This window comes from Prionailurus bengalensis, chromosome A2, assembly GCF_016509475.1.
Source record: "Prionailurus bengalensis isolate Pbe53 chromosome A2, Fcat_Pben_1.1_paternal_pri, whole genome shotgun sequence".
Classification (NCBI taxonomy): domain Eukaryota; kingdom Metazoa; phylum Chordata; class Mammalia; order Carnivora; family Felidae; genus Prionailurus; species Prionailurus bengalensis.
Window position 1 is genome coordinate 155,683,388 of NC_057348.1, and position 20,317 is coordinate 155,703,704.

At 37.9% G+C, this 20,317-nt stretch overlaps 1 protein-coding gene across 1 annotated transcript; it reads left to right on the forward strand.

Annotated features, from left to right (window-relative positions):
• The first annotated feature begins 1,099 nt into the window (after nucleotides 1-1,099).
• Nucleotides 1,100-20,257, forward strand: LOC122488418 (serine protease 58-like). Its single transcript, XM_043589748.1, has 5 exons — nucleotides 1,100-1,638; nucleotides 12,334-12,475; nucleotides 18,378-18,625; nucleotides 19,445-19,581; nucleotides 19,963-20,257. Exons 1-5 carry the CDS (start codon nucleotides 1,602-1,604, stop codon nucleotides 20,110-20,112), a joined length of 714 nt encoding a protein of 237 aa, XP_043445683.1. The 5' UTR covers nucleotides 1,100-1,601; the 3' UTR covers nucleotides 20,113-20,257.
• The last annotated feature ends 60 nt before the right edge of the window (nucleotides 20,258-20,317 follow it).

Genomic DNA, 20,317 nt, shown 5'->3' on the forward strand with positions numbered 1-20,317 from the left:
AAACCATCCTACTTCCAGATGTCTCTTAAATCCATCCTGATCTTTCCATCCTCACTGCTGTCTCTTGATCTAGGCCACAATCTGGTTGTGCTTGAACTCCTGTATATGCCCATCTAGTGTTGCTCAACTTGGCCTTCTCTTTTGTACTCAGAATTGGTTTTTTCCCCCTGAAATGCAGATGAGATCATTCCAGTCTCCTTTTAGAAACTCTTCAGTAGTTCCCTGCTGCCAGTAGCATAATCCCCCAACATGCTTTAGGGGCCTCCCTTGATCCTCATCCCATTTTGTCCTCTTCAGTCCTCTCTGCTCAGCTTCTCTCTGCCTCCCCTCTCCCACCCACCTACCCCACACACTTTTCTCCAGGCCTACCAAACCACTTTCAGTTGCAGGTTTTCTTGTTTCAATACTAATACCTTTTTAACATTAGCCTTTGAATGCTCTCTGCAGTTTGCTAATCCCATTTATTTTTTCCTTTTTTGTTTTAGGATACTGATATCTGATATGGACATTGTTCTTTAAGCTTCTTTTTGAAAAAATAATTTTAGAATTCTATGGAGGGATGGATGGGTGTGTGTGTGTGTGTGTGATATTAAATATTTCCTCCTATGTTCGTAATTTTTTGTTATGAAGTTCCTTATTGGTATTATCACAGATTCTGTGTACACATGGGGACATATCCGTCCATAGCCTCATTCCACAAACCATCAGGTTTATAGAGACTCTAATTGTAGTGTTGCATTTTGCCATCTGACTGATTTTCTGTTTAGGTAGTATTCTTCTTATATTCTGCCACCAAAAATCAATTTGAAAAAGGCAGCTACAGAGAAAGGAGAGAATGAGAGAGAGAGACAGCGAGAGAGAGAGAGAGAGAGAGAGAGAGAGAGAGAGAGAGAGAGAGAGAGAGCTGCAGCCAGGAGGGCAGTGTAATAACAGATTTAGAGATCTGACAAGAACCACTTGTGTTAGTATTGATTGGGAACTTTTATTCAAATCGTGTTTGTTGTTGTGAGACAAGACCTGTGCAAGTCAAGCAGTTCTGAGGAGGGGTGGTCTGGGCATCACCTGCATAGAGGGGAGGGGGTCAATGTCACACAGAAGGGTGGGACTCAGCTCTGCTTCATCAGAGTGGCCTTGAAAGGAAAGGGGTCAATGGGACATGTAGAAGGAAGGATGCTAGTCACACATTGTGGGGGAAGGGACCAGTGGAAAGAACTGAGAGGCCAGGGGAGAAACTTGGGATGAATTTGAACTCCACAGAAGTCTGCTTGACGCCTGCTTTGGAATTCTTTTCCCTAGATGAGGTGGATAAAGCTCAGATCCCTGCTCATCTTCCCATAGGGCCGGCCTGGTCAGACTGAGGTTTCCGTGCCTACTGACAGAGGTGGGCGGCTGCGACTGATGAACCTGCTTTCACACTGAGGGTCCAGAGTGGAAGGAGATGCCCCTAGATGATAGACTTCTGTAGAATCTGTATCCTCAGATCTCCTGCCTGCACCTTCTTCACCTGCTGTTCAGAATCCCCAAGCAGGACATAAGTTCTGTCCCTGTCTTGTGCCTGTTAGTTTCCATCCATATCCTCAGCGCAGGATTCAGACATCAGCATGAATCGTATCCTGTTAACCTTGCTGATGGTGACTGGTGAGTTACCGAAGGGATCTCTTTGTCACGATTATTAGGATGCTGTCGTCTATTAGGACACTGTCTGGGGGTGAGGCTATGGAGCTGTGTTGGGGAGGAGAGCTGGAGGGTCAAGGGCATGCAAGTTTGGGAGGGGGAGGATACATTACTCCTTTTCTATACAGTCTCAGTCATTTGTAGGACCTAAGTAAAACTTTTTATTTTGGGATTCAAATCTCTCAATGTATGATAAAGTTCTTGGGCTAAAACATGGAGGCAATCCAGAAAGGAAGGTGGAGATAGGAGCCTGGAAGGGTGTATAGGAACTTATAAAACACGTAGGAAACAAAGCAGCAGGTATTCTGCTGTAGGGTTCAAAAGGAAAATATCACTTTTGCCCTTTGTGGTTTAAATGTAATGTGCAATGATAATAATAATAATAATAATAATAATAATAATAATCACCATCACTGCCGCCACCATAAAAACATATACCTATATAGTGCTTATGTAATAGACACTGCTCTTTATGTGTTAACTCATTAAATTCTTTTTTTAAGTTTATTTATTTATTTTTGAGAGAGAAAGAGAGAGTGCTAGTGCATATGCTTGTGCAGGGGAGCACAGGAGGCAGGGAGGGGCCGAGAGAAAGGGAGAGAGAGAATCCCAGGAGCCCCACAGGGGGCTCAAACCCACGAACCCCTGATATCATGACCTGAGCCTAAATCAAGAGTTAGTTGCTGAGCCGAGTGAGCCACCCAGGTGCCTCTAACCCATTTAATTCTTAAAACAACTTTGTGCCATAAGTATTATTGCTGTCATTGTTTGTTTGTTTTTTTGATGAGGAAACCAAGGCACAGAGTAATTATAACATGCCCATAATGAAGTTGGTATGGCTCTGTAATTAAGCATTTATGCTCTCTTACCTAGTTAGGGACAGATACCCTAACCTCTCTGAACCTCAGTTTCTGTATGTGCAACATGAGAAAAATATGTATCTTTTTTTTTAAATTTTTTTTAACGTTTATTTATTTTTGAGACAGAGAGAGACAGAGCATGAATGGGGGAGGGTCAGAGAGAGAGGGAGACACAGAATCTGAAGCAGGATCCAGGCTCTGAGCTGTCAGCACAGAGCCCGACGTGGGGCTCGAACTCACGGACTGTGAGATCATGACCTGAGCCGAAGTCGGACGCTTGACCGACTGAGCCACCCAGGCGCCCCCAAAATATGTATCTTTTAACGACATGCCGTGATTCCTATACCTATGTTAGACTGAGTGGAGTTAACCAAGTTAATTGGGTAGGGACTGGGTAGGTCGTTTTAGATAGAGGAGCCAGTAAGTGTGAAGGTCATGAGGTGGGACATGTTTAACTAAAAGCCCATCTGTGTGGTTGGAGCACAGAGGAAGGAAGTAGATTAAGAATCATTTAGTAGAGGGTCTTTTAGCCTTAATTTTAGAAATGATCCTGAGTATAACAGGAATCCTTTAAAGAGTTTTAAATATGAGAGTTATATTACCACATTTATGATTGTAAAATATTCATGTGACTTCAGTAGGATAATGGATTTGAGTAGAGATATGGGTTGTGGGTGGGAAAGATCTGGGGAGAAATTTAAGAGACTGTTGCAACTCTCAGGGCAACAGAGTAGACTAGGGTGGTGGCAGTGAGGATGTAAGAAAGTAAAAGGATTCCGGAGGTAACAAGGAGATAGAAGTTGTGATCAGTTGAATGTGAGGAATGAAGGGTAGGAAAAAGTAAAGGGTGTCATCCAGATTTCTGGTTGGGTGAATGGTGGCAAAATTTACTGAAATAGGGAACACTGGAAAAGAAGGAGGCATTTGGGGAAGAAGACAAATTACATTTTTGACTTACTGAGTTCGAAGTGCTTTTGAGATATCAAATGGAGATGTCCACCTGAATCCAAGGGTCGGGAACTCACGACAGGAGTCTGAGCTGGGATACAGATTTGGGAATTTGGGAATTTTGAAAGGATTTGAATTCATAGGAATGAGTGAAAAAGATTACTTGAAAAGAATTTACAGAAAAGAAATGTGTACAAGACAGAACTATGAAGAATTCCAGTTGCCTTTCTTGGTTTAAAATTTTTATTTTTAAATAATTATGCATTTATAGGAAGTTGCAAGAAATGTACAGAGGCGTCCCACGTGTCCTTCCTGTAGTTTCCACCATGGTAACATCTTGTGTAACTATGGCACGATAGCAAATCATGGCAGTAACATTGGTATGATCCACAGAGTTTATTCAGCTTTCCCCGGTTTTACCTGTGTGTGTGTGTGTGTGTGTGTGTGTGTGTGTGTGTGTGTACAACTTCACATGTGTAGGTCTGTGCATCCACCACCATTTTCAGGACACAGAACAGTCATCAGCAGAGCCTCCTTCCTATTGCCCTTCTACCCACACACCATTTCATTCTCCCTCCTCCACACCGCCCCCCTTCCCTAACCCATGGCAACTACTAACGTGTTATCCATTTCTGTAATTTTCTTGTTTCAAGAATATTATACAAATGGAATCGTACAGTATGTTGTATTTTAGGATTGGCTCTTTTCATTTAGCATAATCCCCTAGAGATTTGTCCAAGATGAGTGTATATTAACTATTAATTCTTTTTATTACTATTATTCTGTGGAATTGATGTACTCTGGTTTGCTTAATCATTCATCCATTGAAGGACATCTAGGTTGTTTTCAGGTTTTAACTTTTAAGAAAAACCTGCTGCATTTTTGTTTGACAGTAAGTTTTTGTTTGTCTGGGATGTAAGCCCAAGAGTGCAGTTTCTGCCATATGGTAATTGTATGTTTAGTTTTATAGCATATTGTTTTTCAGGTTGGCTTCACCGTTTTAGTTTCTCACCAACAATGTGTAAGTGACCTATTTTCTCTACCTCCATGCCAGCATTTGGTGTTGTCACCAAATTGCACTATTTTTCATACTAGCTGTTCTGTTAGATACATAGTAATACCTCATTGAAATTTTAATGTTTATTTTTCCTGTGACTGAGGATGTTGAATATCTCTTCATATGCCTGTTTATTACCTCATGGATATTTTCTTTAGTGAAGCGTTTTTTCTTGTCTTTTTCCTATTTTCTAATCAGACTGTTGAGTCTGAGAGTATGTATATAGATCAGATACAAGTCTTTTCTCAGCTAGGAGGTTTGCACATATATTTCCAAGTCTATAACTTGTCTTTAAACTGTCTTCAGAGGGTCTTTTATAAAACAATTGTTTTTAATTTTGATGAGTATACCCAGGGAAGTTGGTGTTAGGCTGTTCCTTAAGTCCCCAGGTTCCTTAGGCAGTCCCCTTACTTCTTTCCATTATTCAGAGGCTTTCTATCTTTGTTTGTTGTGTTTGTTGTGCAGGGGCTTTCAGTTGAGGAACTGAAGAGCTGGGGGGAATGGGGCTACTCCTTCTTGGATCAATGGAAAGGTGAGCTCTAATGCTTTAGGGGCTGCTGGAAGAGGAGAGCCCAGTAAAGTACCTTATGAGGCAGGAGAAAATAAAAGTGTAATATACACCATAAAAGGAGCTGTTTCTAGGAGAAGGAGGTAGTTAATGTGTTCTATGTCTGTGGCAAGTTAAGAAAGTTAAAGCTGCAGACGCAGTGGAGGCAGATGTTGCGTGAATACGGAGTTAAGATTTGCCCAGTTGAAGTATGACTCAAGGACATTAGGACAAGGGAGTTCTGAAGAGTAATAAGAATATCATTAAAATGATGAATAAAGGAATCTGACTCAGGTAGAGAGGGAAGGTAAAACAGGCAAGGACCGATTGGAATGGAAGGAAAGGAGGCAATGTGTAAGTTTCTAGCACATTCTTAGAATCAGTGACTTTGTAAAGCTCAGTCAAGAGTGAGTTAGGGCACCAGGGGTTTGGTGGAAAGAAATTTGAGAAGTTTTAGAGTAAATGACCCATATTTAATTGGGGGCTCAGCCAGGTATATTAGGAGAAAATGTGTTCCTCAGCTTTCCTTGGAAGTCCCTGTGGCTTGAAGGAGCTCTGTCTTGTTGCTGTAGGTAAGAAGGAGCTAGTGTAGTGCATACTTCTTAAAGGCCAACCAGAGAAGGTCTGGAGTCAGGGATAGATTGTGGGAATTAAATAAGACTTAGATTTATACACTGGAATATCTTAGAGTGAAGGAATGTGAAGATTTTCTGTGTCAATGGTTCTCAACTTTTCTGAGCATGAGAACCCCTTTTAGTCTTAAAATTTATTTATTTATTTATTTATTTATTTATTTATTTATTTATTTATTTACTTACTTACTTACTTATAGTGCAAGTGGGGGAGAGGAGCAGAAGGAAAGAGAGAGAAAGAGAGAAAGAATCCCAAGTAGGCAAGTAGGCTCCACTCTCAGCATGGAGCCTGACACAGGGCTTGATCCCACAACCCTGGGATCATGACCTGAGTTGAAATCAAGAGTCAGGTTCTCAACTGATTGAGCCACCCAGGCACCCCTATTTTGAATCTTTTAATGATAATTATTGATTGAATACTTATGTAATGAGAAGGTAGATAATCTTTGTTAAAGCAATGTGTATCTTATTATCAGAATACTGTTTAAATGGATTTCCTGTCAGTTTTATTTTTGAAATAGGTCTTATGTCCATCCACCCACTTAGATGCTCTTCTCCAACTCCCCCACTGCCACTTCAGTGCAAGGCACATCACTTTTTGCCAGGTCACTTCAGTAAGCGCGACTGTTTCTATAATCCATTTCTAATAAAAATCCAGTGATTTTTTTTTTAAATCCAGTGATTTTTTAAAAAATAATTGGATCACATGACTTCTGTACATTCAAATTCTTTAATAGATTTTTTATTACACTTAGAATAAAATCCTCCTCTCAAGGCTCCTCTTAGGCCAATCTTTTCCTCTCCCACTAGGCTTCAATTTCTTTGGCTCTCTTCAGACTCCTGAGCATTTCCCAGTTCTTTCCCATCCTTGAGCCTTTGCACACGCAGTTCTGGAAAAGCTCTTTCTTCTGCTCTTCCCATGGCTGGTTTTTCTCATCTTTGCTGTCTCAGATTACCCGTCACTTACCCAGCAAGTACTGTTTTGCCCACCCAAACTAAATTAGATCCTTTGTTTACCCTCTCTTCTTATTCTTTCTCATGGAACATTCTATCTCATCCAACTTATAGCTATCTATTGATGTGTTTATTTGCTTATTGTCTCCCTCCCTCATTTCATGAAGGCAAAGTCTACTTCTATTGAATACCCTTTTATATTAACATCAAATATGTTTCCTGGCACATAGTAGATATTCAGGAAGTATTTTTTTAAATAAATGCATGCATATATGAATTTGGGAAAAAAGTACACACACATATACATAACATTAGGTCTTAGTCTTCTGATGATGGTTGCTTCACTTATGGATTCAGAAAACCATTTCATTAATTTCAGAGCCTCCCAGTGGATCCCTGCATACAAGGTGAATTTTACTCCAATCACTCATACATTTTGAGTTCCTACCATGTGCCAGACACTGTCCCAGATAGTGGGGGATATTTTACACATCATTGTTCCTTCACTACTTATCGTCTATAGGTGAAAACCCTAGGACCCAGAAACATAAATTGACAAAGCAAGAGAAACCCAAATTGGAACAAAGTGACAAAGACAAGAAAGAATCAGAGAAAATCTCCAGAAACAATAACAAAACAAATAATAAAATGGCAGTAAATACATATCTATCAATAATTACTTTGAATGTAAGTGGACTAAATGCTCCAATCAAAAGACAGAGGTGTACGAATGTATTTAAAAACAGACCCAACTAGGTGTGCCTAGGTGGCTCAGTCGGTTAAGTGTCTGACTTTGGCTCAGGTCATGATATCATGGTTCATGAGTTCAAGCCCCACGTTGGGCTGTGTGCTGACAGCTCAGAGCCTGGAGCCTGCTTCAGATTCTGTGTCTCCCTCTCTCTCTGCCCCTCCCCAACTCGCACTCTGTCACTCTCTCTCTCAAAAACAAATAAATATTAAAAAAACCCAACTATATACTGCCTATAAGAAACTCATTTTATACCTGAAAACACCTACAGATCGAAAGTAAGGGGGTAGAGAAACATTTATCATGTAAATGGAGGTCAAAAGAAAGCACGGAGTAGCAATATTTATATCAGACCAGCTAAACTTTAAAACAAAGACTGTTACAAGATAAAAGAAGGGTACTATATAATAGTAAAGGGGACAATCCAACAAGATCTAATAATTATAAATATTTATGCCTCCAACATGAAAACACCCAAATATGTAAAAGTTAATAACAAGCATAAAGGAACTGATTGATAATAACACAATAATAGTAGGGGACTTTAACACCCCACTTACATCAATGGATAGAGCATCTAAACAGAAAATAGACAAGAAAACAGTGGCTTTGAATGACACTGGACCAGATGGATATAACATATATTCAGAATATTCCATCCTAAACCAGCAGAATACACATTCTTTTCAAGTGCACATGGAAAATTCTCCAGAATAGGTCTCAAGTTAGGTCATAAAACAGGCCTCAATAAATACTAAAAAGATTGAAATCATATGGTACACCTTTTTTTGACCACAACATTATGAACCTAGAATTCAACCACAAGAAAATTTGTGAAGACTACAAATGCATGGAAGTTAAACTACATGCTACTAAAACTGAACCAGGGAATCAAAGAAGAAATTTTAAAAATATATGGAAACACATAAAAATGAAAACACAACAGTCCAAAACATTGGGATACAGCAAAAGCAGTCCTAAGAGGGAAATATGTAGTCATACAGGTCTACGTCAAGAAGCAAAAGAAATCTCAAATAAACAACCTAACCTTACACCTAAAGGAGCTAGAAGAAGAACAACAAACAAAGCCTAAAGCCAGCAGAAGGAAGGAAATTACAAAGATTAGAGCAGAAATAAAGGATGTAGAAGCTAAAAAACAAAACAAAAATAGAACAGATGAATGAAACCAGGAGTTGGTTCTTTGAAAAAATTAATAAAATTGATAATTAATAAAATAAAAAATGAGAGAGGAGAAATAACAACCAGCATCACAGAAATACAAACAATTGTAAGAGCATATTATGAAAAACTATGCAAAAAAATTGGATAACCTAGAAGAAATGGATAAATTCCTAGAAACATATAAACTACCAAAACTGAAATAGGAATCAACATTTAGAAATATGTTGCATTTCTATATACCAGTAATGAGGCAGCAGAAAGAGAAATTAAGGAATCAGTCCCATTTACAACTGCACCAAAACCCTTAAGATACCTAAGATAAACCAAACCAAAGAGGTGAAAGACCTGTACTCTGAAAACTATAAAACACTGATGAAAGAAATTGAAGATGACACAAAGAAACAGACATTCCATGCTCATGGATTGGAAGAAAAATATTATTAAAATGTCTATACTACCCAAAGCAATCTACGCATTTATTGCAATCCTTATCAAAATATCAATAGCATTTCTCATAGAACTTGAACAAAGAATCCTAAAATCCCACAAAAGACCTGAACAGCCAAAGCAATCTTGAAGAAAAAACCATTCAAAATGGATTAAAGACCTAAATGTGAGACCTGAAGCCATAAAAATGGTCTTTGACATTGGCAATAGCAACTTTTTTCTAGATATGTCCCCTGAGGCAAGGGAAACAAAAGTAAACATAAACTATAGGGGCGTCATAAAATAAAAAGCATCTGCACAGTGAAGGAAATAATCAACAAAAGTAAAAGGCAGTCTACTGAATGGGAGAAAATATTTGCAAATGACATACCTGATAAAGGGTTAGTACCCAAAATATATAAAGAACTTATAAAACTTAGTACCCCCCCCAAATGAATAATCCAATTAAAAAATGGGCAGAAGACATAAGTAGACATTTGTCAGAAGAAGACATACAGATGGCCAACAGATACATGAAGAGATGCTCAACATCACTCATCAGAGAAGTGCAACTCAAAACCACAATGAGATCACCTCACATGTGTCAGAATGGCTAAAATCAAAAACAAAATAAACAAGTGTTGGGTGAGGATGTGGGAAAAAAATAACTCTCTTATACTGCTGGTGGGAATGCAAACTGGTACAGTCAGTGTGGAAACCAGTATGGAGGTTCCTCAAAAAGTTAAAAACAGAACTACCCTGTGACCTAGCACATCCGCTAGTTGAAAGGAATACATGCACCCCAATGTTTATAGAAGCATTATCTACCATAGCTAAACTATGGAAGCAATCCAAGTATTCATTGACCGATAAATGGATAAAGAAGATGTGATATATATTCACAATGGAATATTACTCAGCCATAAAAAAGAATGAAATCTTGCCATATGCAATGATGTTGATAGAGCTAGAGAGTATTATGCCAAATGAAATAAGTTAGAGAAAGACAAATACCATGATTTCACTCATGTGTGGTATTTAAAAAACAAAGCAAACAAGCAAAGAGGAAAAAAGAGAGGCAAACCAAGAAACAGACTCTTAACTATAGAGAACAAACTGATGGTTACTGGAAGAGAGGTGGGCAGGGGGATGGATGAAATAGTTGATAAGGATTAAGGAGTGCACTTGTTGTGATGGGCGCTGGGTGTTGTATGGAAGTGTTAAATTACTATATTGTACACTCAGAACTGACAGCACTGTATATTAACTAACTGGAATTAAAATAAAAACTTAAAAATAGTTTTCTATTTTCCTGCTGTTCCTAAACTGGAGAAAGCACGATTTAATCTGCCTTTGTTGTACCCATCAACCAAATGGCACCAAGAACACAGCAATAATGAGAATAGTGAGGTTTTTTTTTTTCTTTATGCAGTGGGAAGAACACACTCCAGAGAACCTCAGAAGTACCCCAGATGGGAGGGGCATCTTACAGGGTTTGAGCTTATGCTGGATAATTTTGAAGATGGATTTAGAGAAATGGGATCAGTTCAGAATTGGGTTTCTCAAAAGGTTTTTTTAAGGAAGTGGAGGATTAAAATAGAGCTGTCACTGATAATAGCAATAATGCAAAGAAAAGACGTATCAGTTAATAGCTGATGTTTAGTCATTTTGGGGATCATGAAAGGGCTTTGTCTTTGTCTCGTTTTGAACATTGTTTTGCACTTTCTCAACATTAAAATATACTTGAAGCTGAATTAGTAAGAAATAACATTTACTGAACACACATTATACATGAAACATTCTTCCAAACAATTTACATATATTACCACATTTATTTCTCACAGAAACCCTAGGAAAGAAGTTGTTATGATCTCAGTGTACAAGTAAGGAAATTAACATAGGGATCTACATAATTTGTTCAAGTCCATACTACTAAGGATACAGCCCGAATTTGAATTAAGGCATCTGTTTCCAGAGGATAAGTAGTGTACTATACTTCAGTGTCTGTATAGAGTATCTCTCCCTATATTCTTTTGCCAGAATTAAAGTTTTATTTTTAATTACTTATTTTTTTTTTCCTGCAGGAGTTATGATGACTGGTCTCAGAGTGTCCCTGTAGTCAACCAGTAGGAAAAATCAGGGAGCTATAGGAAAGGCTGCATTGCTTGACTGTGGATACAGCCAAGAATCCTTAAGCCTTTGGAAGGTTAGAAATGAGCTAAGTCACTCTGGAAAGCAGCAAACTGGGTGAGGAGAGGCAGGGAGGTCCTGTAGAAGAGACGTGCATATAAATGGGATTTGGAATCACATGGACTGAAGTCTGAATCCTTGAACCAACCATCATTCACTGGTCGTATGACCTCGTGTGCTAATTTTATTTAAATAAAAAAATTGAATACAGTTGACACGCAACATTACAGGTCTACAGCATAGTGATTCAGTAATTCCACGAGTTTATACATTATACTATGCTCACCATAATTATAGTTACCATCTGGCACCATACTAGCTTTTAGAATATCATGGACTATATTCCCATGACTTATTTATTCTATAGAAACTTGTGCCCATTTTTTTCCATTCCCTCATCCCCCTGCCCTCTGTTAACCATCAGTTTGTTCTCTGTATTTATAGGCCTATTTCTCTTTTTTGTTTGTTTATTTATCAGATTTTTTTAGATTCCACGTATGTCGTATTTGTCTTTCTCAGTCTGACATATTTCACTTTGCATAATACCCTCTAGGTCTATTCATATCATTGCAAATGGCACTATCACATCCTTTTTTATGGCTGCCTAATATTCCATTATATTGTCTATCTTGAGAAAGAACAACAAAGCTGGAGACCTCGCAATTCCAGGTTTCAAGTCGTACTACAAAGCTGTATAGTAAAACAGTATGGTACTGTCACAAAAACACATAGATCACTGGAACAGAAGAGAGAGCCCAGAAATAAACCCATGATTATATGGTCAATTAATCTATGACAAAGAAGACTAGAATATTCAATGTGGAAAAGACACTCTCTTCAATAAATTCTTAATCTGTGAGATAATATAAAATTTATACACCCTATAGTTTTTTTTCCTGTGAAAAATAAAAAAAAATTAAAAAGTACACCAAGTACTTTAATACAGTGTTTTGTACACTATAGTTCTCTAGTACCATAGAGTAGGGGCTAAGTGATTAATAAGTGGTAAATATTTATATTAACTGATACCAGCATTCTGAAATCTCTATAAGCACCTTGAGTTCTCTTTAGTCAGCCAGTTTATATCCCTTGATTCTCTTCTCTCTGTCTTCCAGGTGGTGTTTCATTTGTTAGTGAAGACATAGAAGGGTTAAATCACCTTCTCTACTTATTTTACCTGAATTCCAGTTATCGGTCCTGTGTGGGGACTCTGATTGCCCCTCAGTGGGTGTTGACGGCTGCACACTGTTTCTTACCGTAAGTGATGGGGATCCATCCACTCTGTTCCCAGGCTCCGAGGCTGGGCCTCCGCACTTCTTGTGGGAATTCTAAAAACTTTGTGGTCAAGAAATTCTAGGACTATCATGGTAAAAGGGAGTTCAGCTACTCAGATACAACTTGACTCAGGAATTTTCCACATTCTTATGTTTGACATGTCCCAAAAGGAAAAGTAATACGGTGTAATATGATACCTTACGTATAGGTAAAAATAACCTTGCAAGTCACTCTTTTCTTAAAAAAATACTTATTTATTTATTTTTGAGAGAGAGAGATAAAGAGTGATCAGGGGAGGGGCAGAGAGAGAGGGAGACAGAATCCCAAGCAGGCTCTGCACTGTCAGCACAGAGCCCGTTGCGGGGCTTGAACTCCCCAACTGTGAGATCATGACCTGAGCAGAAATCAAGAGTCGATGCTCCACTGACTGAGCCACCCAGGCACCCTGACCTTGCAAATCATTCTTAATGTTTTTAAGATTCATCCAAAATGTTAGGGATATGATTATATTTCATTTTTCATTACAGTATAATATTTAAATGTGACTATCACAATTTGTTCATTCTTTTCTTGGTAGACATTTGAGTTATTTCTAGGTTTCTGCTATTGTGAATGGTTACTGTAATCATAGTTGTACCATGTACCTTGGAAGGTATTTTCATGTGTATATCTGCAGTACACACACATATAGATGTATATATATACACATATACATACATACATATCGGTGTATCTGCAACAACATCTCCTGGATGTCATAGAGGATGCTAATGTTCACTTTACACATCCTCCAGCGATTTATAAGCATTTTCCAGCATTGAGTATTGTCCAACTTTTTTATTATTTTTATGATTGTGTTAAATTTCTTGTTATGCTCATAATTTTATTATCTTTATTAGTAGCGATGATTGGCTTATTTTTTTCTCCTCCTCCTTGTCCTTCTCCATCCTCTTCCTTCTGCTATTAATATTTCTTCTGGGAAATATTCTTTCATGTTTTTTGAACATTTTGTGACTTTTCAAAAAAAATTGCTTTGTAGAACTTCTATAAATGCCCTAGATAGAACTCTTTTGTCAATTACGTATGTTGAAAATATCTTCTTTGTGGCTTGATCTTCTCTTTAATGGTGTATTTTGATTAATAAGAGCTCTTCATTTGACTATAATATGATTTAACACTTAAATTATCAATCTTTATTTGTGGTTGTTGGGTATTGTGATTGGTTGAAAATATTCTTTATGACATCAAGATCAGAAAGATATTTCTTTAAGGTTATTTCTAGAGATTCTAAAGACTTGATTTTATATTTAAGTATTTATATCATTTGGAACTGATTTTTGTGAATGCTGTGAAGTAGGGATCCAGTTTTGTTGTTTTTAACATAGTAAGCTAAATATCCACATTTCATTTATCTAATGGTCTCTTCTTTCTCCAACAACCTGCAACACCACTTCTGACATCTATCAAAATTCTTTATTTTTGCATGGGTCTGTTTTGGGTCTCTCTGTCTCTGTACTGCTCCTTTGGGTTATTTATTATAGACCAATTCCACAGTGTCTTAAAAATTATGACTTTATTATAATTCGTGATGTCTGATAGGGTAGGCCAACCATGTTTTTATTTATCAGGAACACTTAGGTATTCTTTTAAATAACTTTTCAAGCTTTATGAAAAACTCTGTTGTGATTTATTTGGAATTGCTTTAGCTCTTTGTATCAGCTGGGGAGAATTGATATTTTTCTGATATTGATTATTCCCAGCCATGGATCTGACATATCTCTCCACTTATTTAGCTTTCCCTTTAATGCGTTTCAAGAAATTTATTTTATCTGAATACATGTCTTGCACATATCTTATTAAATTTATTCTTAAAGTGCTTTATATTTTGCTATTATATTTTAATTGATGTACTTTCAGAAAATTATATTTTCTACTTGTTAGTGATGATGGAAATGTAATTGGTGTTCATAAATTGATCTAATGGCTTGTTGCTTTGTTATATTCTCCTACTGTTTCTAGTAATTTATATATATGTTCCTGTGGATTTTCTATTTGCCATCTTTGAAAAGGGACATTTTCATTATTATTTTAATTCTAAATAATTTTTAAAAATTTCCTCATGATTAAATCTTTCATTCATAAGTTTAGAATATGGAGGGGTAAATTTTGAGGGATAACTTTCCAAATTAAAAAAAATTCTTTGGGTTCTAGTTTAATTGTTTTTGTGGTCAAAGAGTGTGATCTATGTGATACTAATTCTTTGAAAAGAATTGGGACTTGCTTTTCAGACCAGTATCAAGTCAATTTTTGCAACCCCCCATGTTATGAAAGAATGTATACTCTCTAATTTTAGGGTAGAAGTCTCTCTATATATCAAACTTCAATTGTGTAGTTTAAGTCTTTGGTATCCTTACTATTTTTATTTTTATTTTTTGCTTAATAAATCAATAATTGAGAGATTTAAGTTGAAATATTCTTCTGTATTAGTAGATTGAGCAAAATAGTCCTATAACCTTATTACTTTTTAAAAAAATGTTTTTTAGGGTATTTTATTAAATATATGTAAATTTAGGTACATTTATAATGTAGGTACTTTGTGTACATTCCCAATAAATCAAGGCTATTACTGTATGTCATTACTTTCTCTCATATATATAATATTGTTTGTCTTAGAGCCTATTTATCAGATATTAACATGCCAATCCTGGTTGGTTGTTTGATTGGTTAGTATTGTCCTGGTATATCATTTTACATCTTTACTTTTCTGCCTTTCTGTATCTTTTTTATTTAAGCACATCTCTCAATTTACATATAGCAGGATTTCTAAAAATACAGTTTGTAATTTCTGTCTTTTAACTGATGAGTTTAGGCCATTTGTATTTATTTTGATTATTATTATACTCAGATTTTTTCTACCTATTTTGAATTTCTACTCTTTATATTTGTGTGAAAATGCTTTTGCCCTTTTACTTGATTAATATTTTAGATACCTTTTAATTCTTCTTTCATTTTTGTTGTCGAATATACACATGTCCTATTCTTTTAGTCATTGCTTTATAAATTTTAATATGGAAATTTAATGTAACAGAATTCAAAGTTAAACAATATCCGAATGCCTTCCTTATACCCCTTCTTCATTATGGTCCATCCATAGCCCTCAGAGGCAACCACTATTCTCTTGTTTTTCCACCATAGTTTAGTTTTACATGTCATAGAGCTGCCTTAAACTGAAATGCACTCACTATATTTTGCCTGAATCATCTATTTATCATAAATTCTTTAAAATATAAACTTCTGCAATTACTTATAAATATATTTTATGATAAGTCACAAAATTTCTTAACAGAAGGAAAAAAGAGAAATAGAGGAAGGATAAAATATTAGAGGGCACTGGTTTTAGTTATTAAATCAACACTATAAACATGAATGACTTTCCTTCAGCAAGAAAGGAGAGTAATCTTAGAAACAGAAAAAGCCAATTTGACACACAAGACACACAAGAGAGTTGCTAAAACTGATTTAAACAAGTTTGTTTCTTTATTTTGAGAGAGAGAGAGAGAGAGCACATGCATGGGAGGGGCAGAGAGAGAGAGAGGGAGAGAGAGAGAAACCCAAGCAGGCTCCGCACTGTCAGCGTGGAGCCTGATGTGGGGCTTGAACCCATGAACCGTGAGATCATGCACTGAGCCAAAATCAAGAATTGGACGCCTGACTGAACCACCCAGGTTCAGCTGTAGAAGTTGTATAATTTAAGTTGTATAATTAAAACACCAGTACTCATTAATTCCCAAGGTATGGAAATGGAGGGACGAGGGTCATTAAGTGATCTCTCATTTAGAAAGATAAAAGAGGGGCGCCTGGGTGGCGCAGTCGGTTAAGCGTACGACTTCAGCCAGGTCACGATCTCGCGGTCTGTGAGTTCGAGCCCCGCGTCAGGCTCTGGGCTGATGGCTCGGAGCCTGGAGCCTGTTTCCGATTCTGTGTCTCCCTCTCTCTCTGCCCCTCCCCCATTCATGCTGTCTCTCTTGGTCCCAATAAATAAATAAATAAATAAATAAATAAACCTTGAAAAAAAAAAAGAAAGTGTTAGAAAGATAAAAGAGAAAGAATCTTATCATGAAGGCTTCTTTCCTTTTTGTTCTAATGTATCTGTCAAATGGACAACCTTGCTCTTGTCAAAAGTTCCTCTGAGGGGCGACTGTACTTTCTTATTGTCCTTGGGGAATTATGCCAACTGGAGAGCTATCACATGAATTTAAACACAAAGGGAGCATGTGTTTGGTACAAAGAACCAAATAGACTAAGATGATCCAATGAGAAGTATAACAGTCAGTTACGATACCCTGGCCAAAGACCAGTCATCCCCATCTAAGCACCTAGCAGAATCCTTCACTCCAAGCAGATGAAACTAAGTGTGGTAGTTCTCAGGAACACAACAAAACTAAGGAAAGTCCTTATAATGTATAATATCTTGTAAAAGCGAGCGAAAGCAAAATTTGTCTAAAGGATGCTGCTCTGATGAGATCTTTTAAACTTGTCAGTCCTTGGGATTGACTGAAGGATGAATTTATCAGGCCTATTTCTGTCCTCTCTCTTTAGACTTTGTCTGATAACTGTCCATAAGGCGACAAAGACAGACTGAGAGACAAATGGTACTGTTGTTAGGAGACAATATAAACTTAGCATTTGGGAGCTCAACAACAACAAAAATTGATGCTCAGTACCAGTGTGGTACTTATCTCACTGTTGTCGCTAGAGAAATCCCTGCGTGACAGACTCAGGGGCCTCACAGGAGTGCCCTGTTCTGAATTTCGGGTTAAAAATTTTTTTTAACATTTATTCATTTATGAGAGACAGAGAGCACAAGCAGGGGAGGGGAAAAGAGAGGGAGACACAGAATCCAAAGCAGTCTCCAGGCTCCGAGCTGTCAGCACAGAGCCCAACGCGGGGCTCAAACTCACAAGCTGTGAGATCATGACCTGAGCCAAAGTCAGACGCTTAACCGACTGAGCCACCCAGGTGCCCCTGAATTTAGGGTTTTGAGCCATGTTAGTGAGAGTGGATCTCAACTGGATCTCAGTGGAAAACCAGGATCTTTGACTACTGTTTTCCCAAAGATCTACCAGAAGACCCTGTTAATCCAGCAGTTTTGATAGACAAGAGTAAAGCATAGTATGTTCAGGTGATCCTCCATACCTTTAAAATATTTAACCTCTCGAAGCTGTTACTCATTTCCTCTTTACAATTTCACATTTCCTGTTTCCCCCAACTCCCAAAGAAGCCTCCCTAACAGAACCTACTACTTTCATAAAAGCCTTGACTATCCATTTGCATGCTTCTTTCCGCTGTTTCTAGGTCTTGAATTGGAGCTTCTCTCGAGAATTATGCTTAGAGCCCAAGCCATTGCACTGCTTAACTCCTGGAGGCACCATCCGCATTATAGTCTATGTGAATGGTAACCCATTGACTTGTATAGTGCATCACCTGCATGACCCCATGTGGCACCTACATATAAAAGATCAAATGGACAGGGGCACTGGGTGGCTCAGTCATTTGAGCATCTGACTTTGGCTCAGGTTGTGATCTCATGGTTTGTGGGTTCGAGCCCTGTGTCAGCCTCTGTGCCGATAGCTCAGAGCCTGGAGCCTGTTTTGGATTCTGTGTCTCCTTCTCTCTCTGCCCCTCCCCTGCTCGTGCCCTCTCTCTCTCAAAAATAAATAAACATTAAAAAATTTAAAAAAAAAGATCAAATGGGCAAACATGAGAGGAAAAGATTAAATGGGTTACTATAGAAGGAAATTGTGTGTGTGTGTGGGGGGGGGGCGGTGATTAGCCTTGTGACCTGTGAGTGTCAATCCTTTTTTTTTTCTTTTTCATTTTCCAGAGATCTTTGGGTCATCTTTCATGATAGTTCCGCAAATCTTCGAGACTTTCATGGGGAGATTTTACCTTATGAGAAGATCATTGTTCACCCAAACTTCACTGCCACCTCTCCTAGAAATGACCTCATGCTGATAAAGTTGTCTGTACCTTTCACTTTCTTCTCCACCAATATGTTTCAGTTGCCTACTCTCAAGAATGCAGTTAAAGATTGCTTGATTCACACCTGGTTACAGACTAAAGACTTTATTGGTGAGTGACTATCAAAAAGAAGAGATAGTTCTTGGATATATTCACATCTTCAAGATCTCTGAGGAATTAGGGGAAGGAATTGGAACTTAGAGGCCTAGTGTCAGATTTCTAAGCCTGTGTGGAAAACTAGAAATGGCACGAGTGGTATTGGCTTTCTACAGGAGAAGAGATGATCTTTTGGGCCTTGAGAATCGATTCCTAGATCAAGGTGTTACATGTGTGTATCCCATTGGCACACCCCGCAGGGACTGGAACTCAGGGATCTATGTTTCAGTATTGGTTCTACCATTCATTGTAGGTTTATGAACAAATTCTTTAACTTCTTTGGATCTTAATTTGCAAATTGGTAACAAATCCTACTTTCCCTTGACCTAACAGGAATGATATTGTTATCAGTTACAATGATAATGACTACCATTTGCTGATCGCTGATTACCTACCAAGCGCTAAGCATCCTATAGATATTATACAGTTATCATCACATATCATGTAGATAAGTTTTCTTGGGATTAACACCTTATAAAAGAGGAAACTAAGACTTTGGGAAATTAATTATCCAAGATCATGAACTTGGTGATGACAGAGCTTGGATTCTGATCTTGTTTGCTATGTGGAGTATCTTCTCACCAACCATCCCTTGATGCTGATCATCTTTCAGAGATGATAAACAGAGCAGGAGGATGTGTTTGACCCATGGTGTGTTCCATAAGTTCTTCTGCAGTCCATTCTTACTGAGAAGAAGGCTTGAAGGAGAAGGAGGTAGGATAACTTATGAAAAGGCAAACGGGAATGAAAGTCTCCTTTATTTCTTGTGCTTAGGAAATTCACATAGTAAGCTGCAAAGTGTCACAGCTCAATTGAACTTTAATGTAAACTGCAAAAAAATACTGGGTGAAAAACTCCTTGAAGACATGTTCTGTATGGGACCCACGCTAGGAAGTCAGGATCACTGCCAGGTAAGTCTTCTTACCTCATTTGTGCATGAACTCAGTCTCTGTGTCTCTCCTCCTTCATCAAGGCTCCATCTCGATTTTTCAGTAGGCTAGGAGCTCAGAGAATAAGGGGCTAAAGAATGATCACTCTTCTCCACCCTGTGATAGAGACAAGAGAAATAGATTTTCGAGGAGTGGAAAGCTGTCTTCCAGATAGTTCTTTGAAATATCTGTCTAGGGATGAGTGGGAGGTATAAGGGTAGTTCGTGCATTGGAAAGAAGCTTTCATACTAGATTCTTATATCCTGGACCCCTTTGCATGGCAAATATAGTGGCTTTCATTTTTGTTCAGGTATGAAATCTCAGGTGGTAAGGAAGTTCTCATTCCTGTACTCTATCTGGCAGGTGGTCACAGCTGCACCAGCCATATGTGGCGGTGAATTACAAGGGATTTTGTCTTGGGAAACCGGATGTATTCTAACAGGATACATTGTTGTCTTCACTGACCTACACAGCTACGTGCCATGGATCAAGAACATTATTTCTACAAAATAAGCTGATGTAGAGCTCCACTGATACCCTTACCTCCCAGCTGATCCACGGCAACCACATTATGTATCACAGTTCCAGTCTTTCCTAGGATCTAGGCTTGATTGGAGTTTCAAAAAAGATCATTGATGATTCCTGGGTGTTGGCATGACTCTAGTCTCTCTTTTTATTTTATTTTTTTAACATTTATTCATTTTTGAGAGACAGAGAG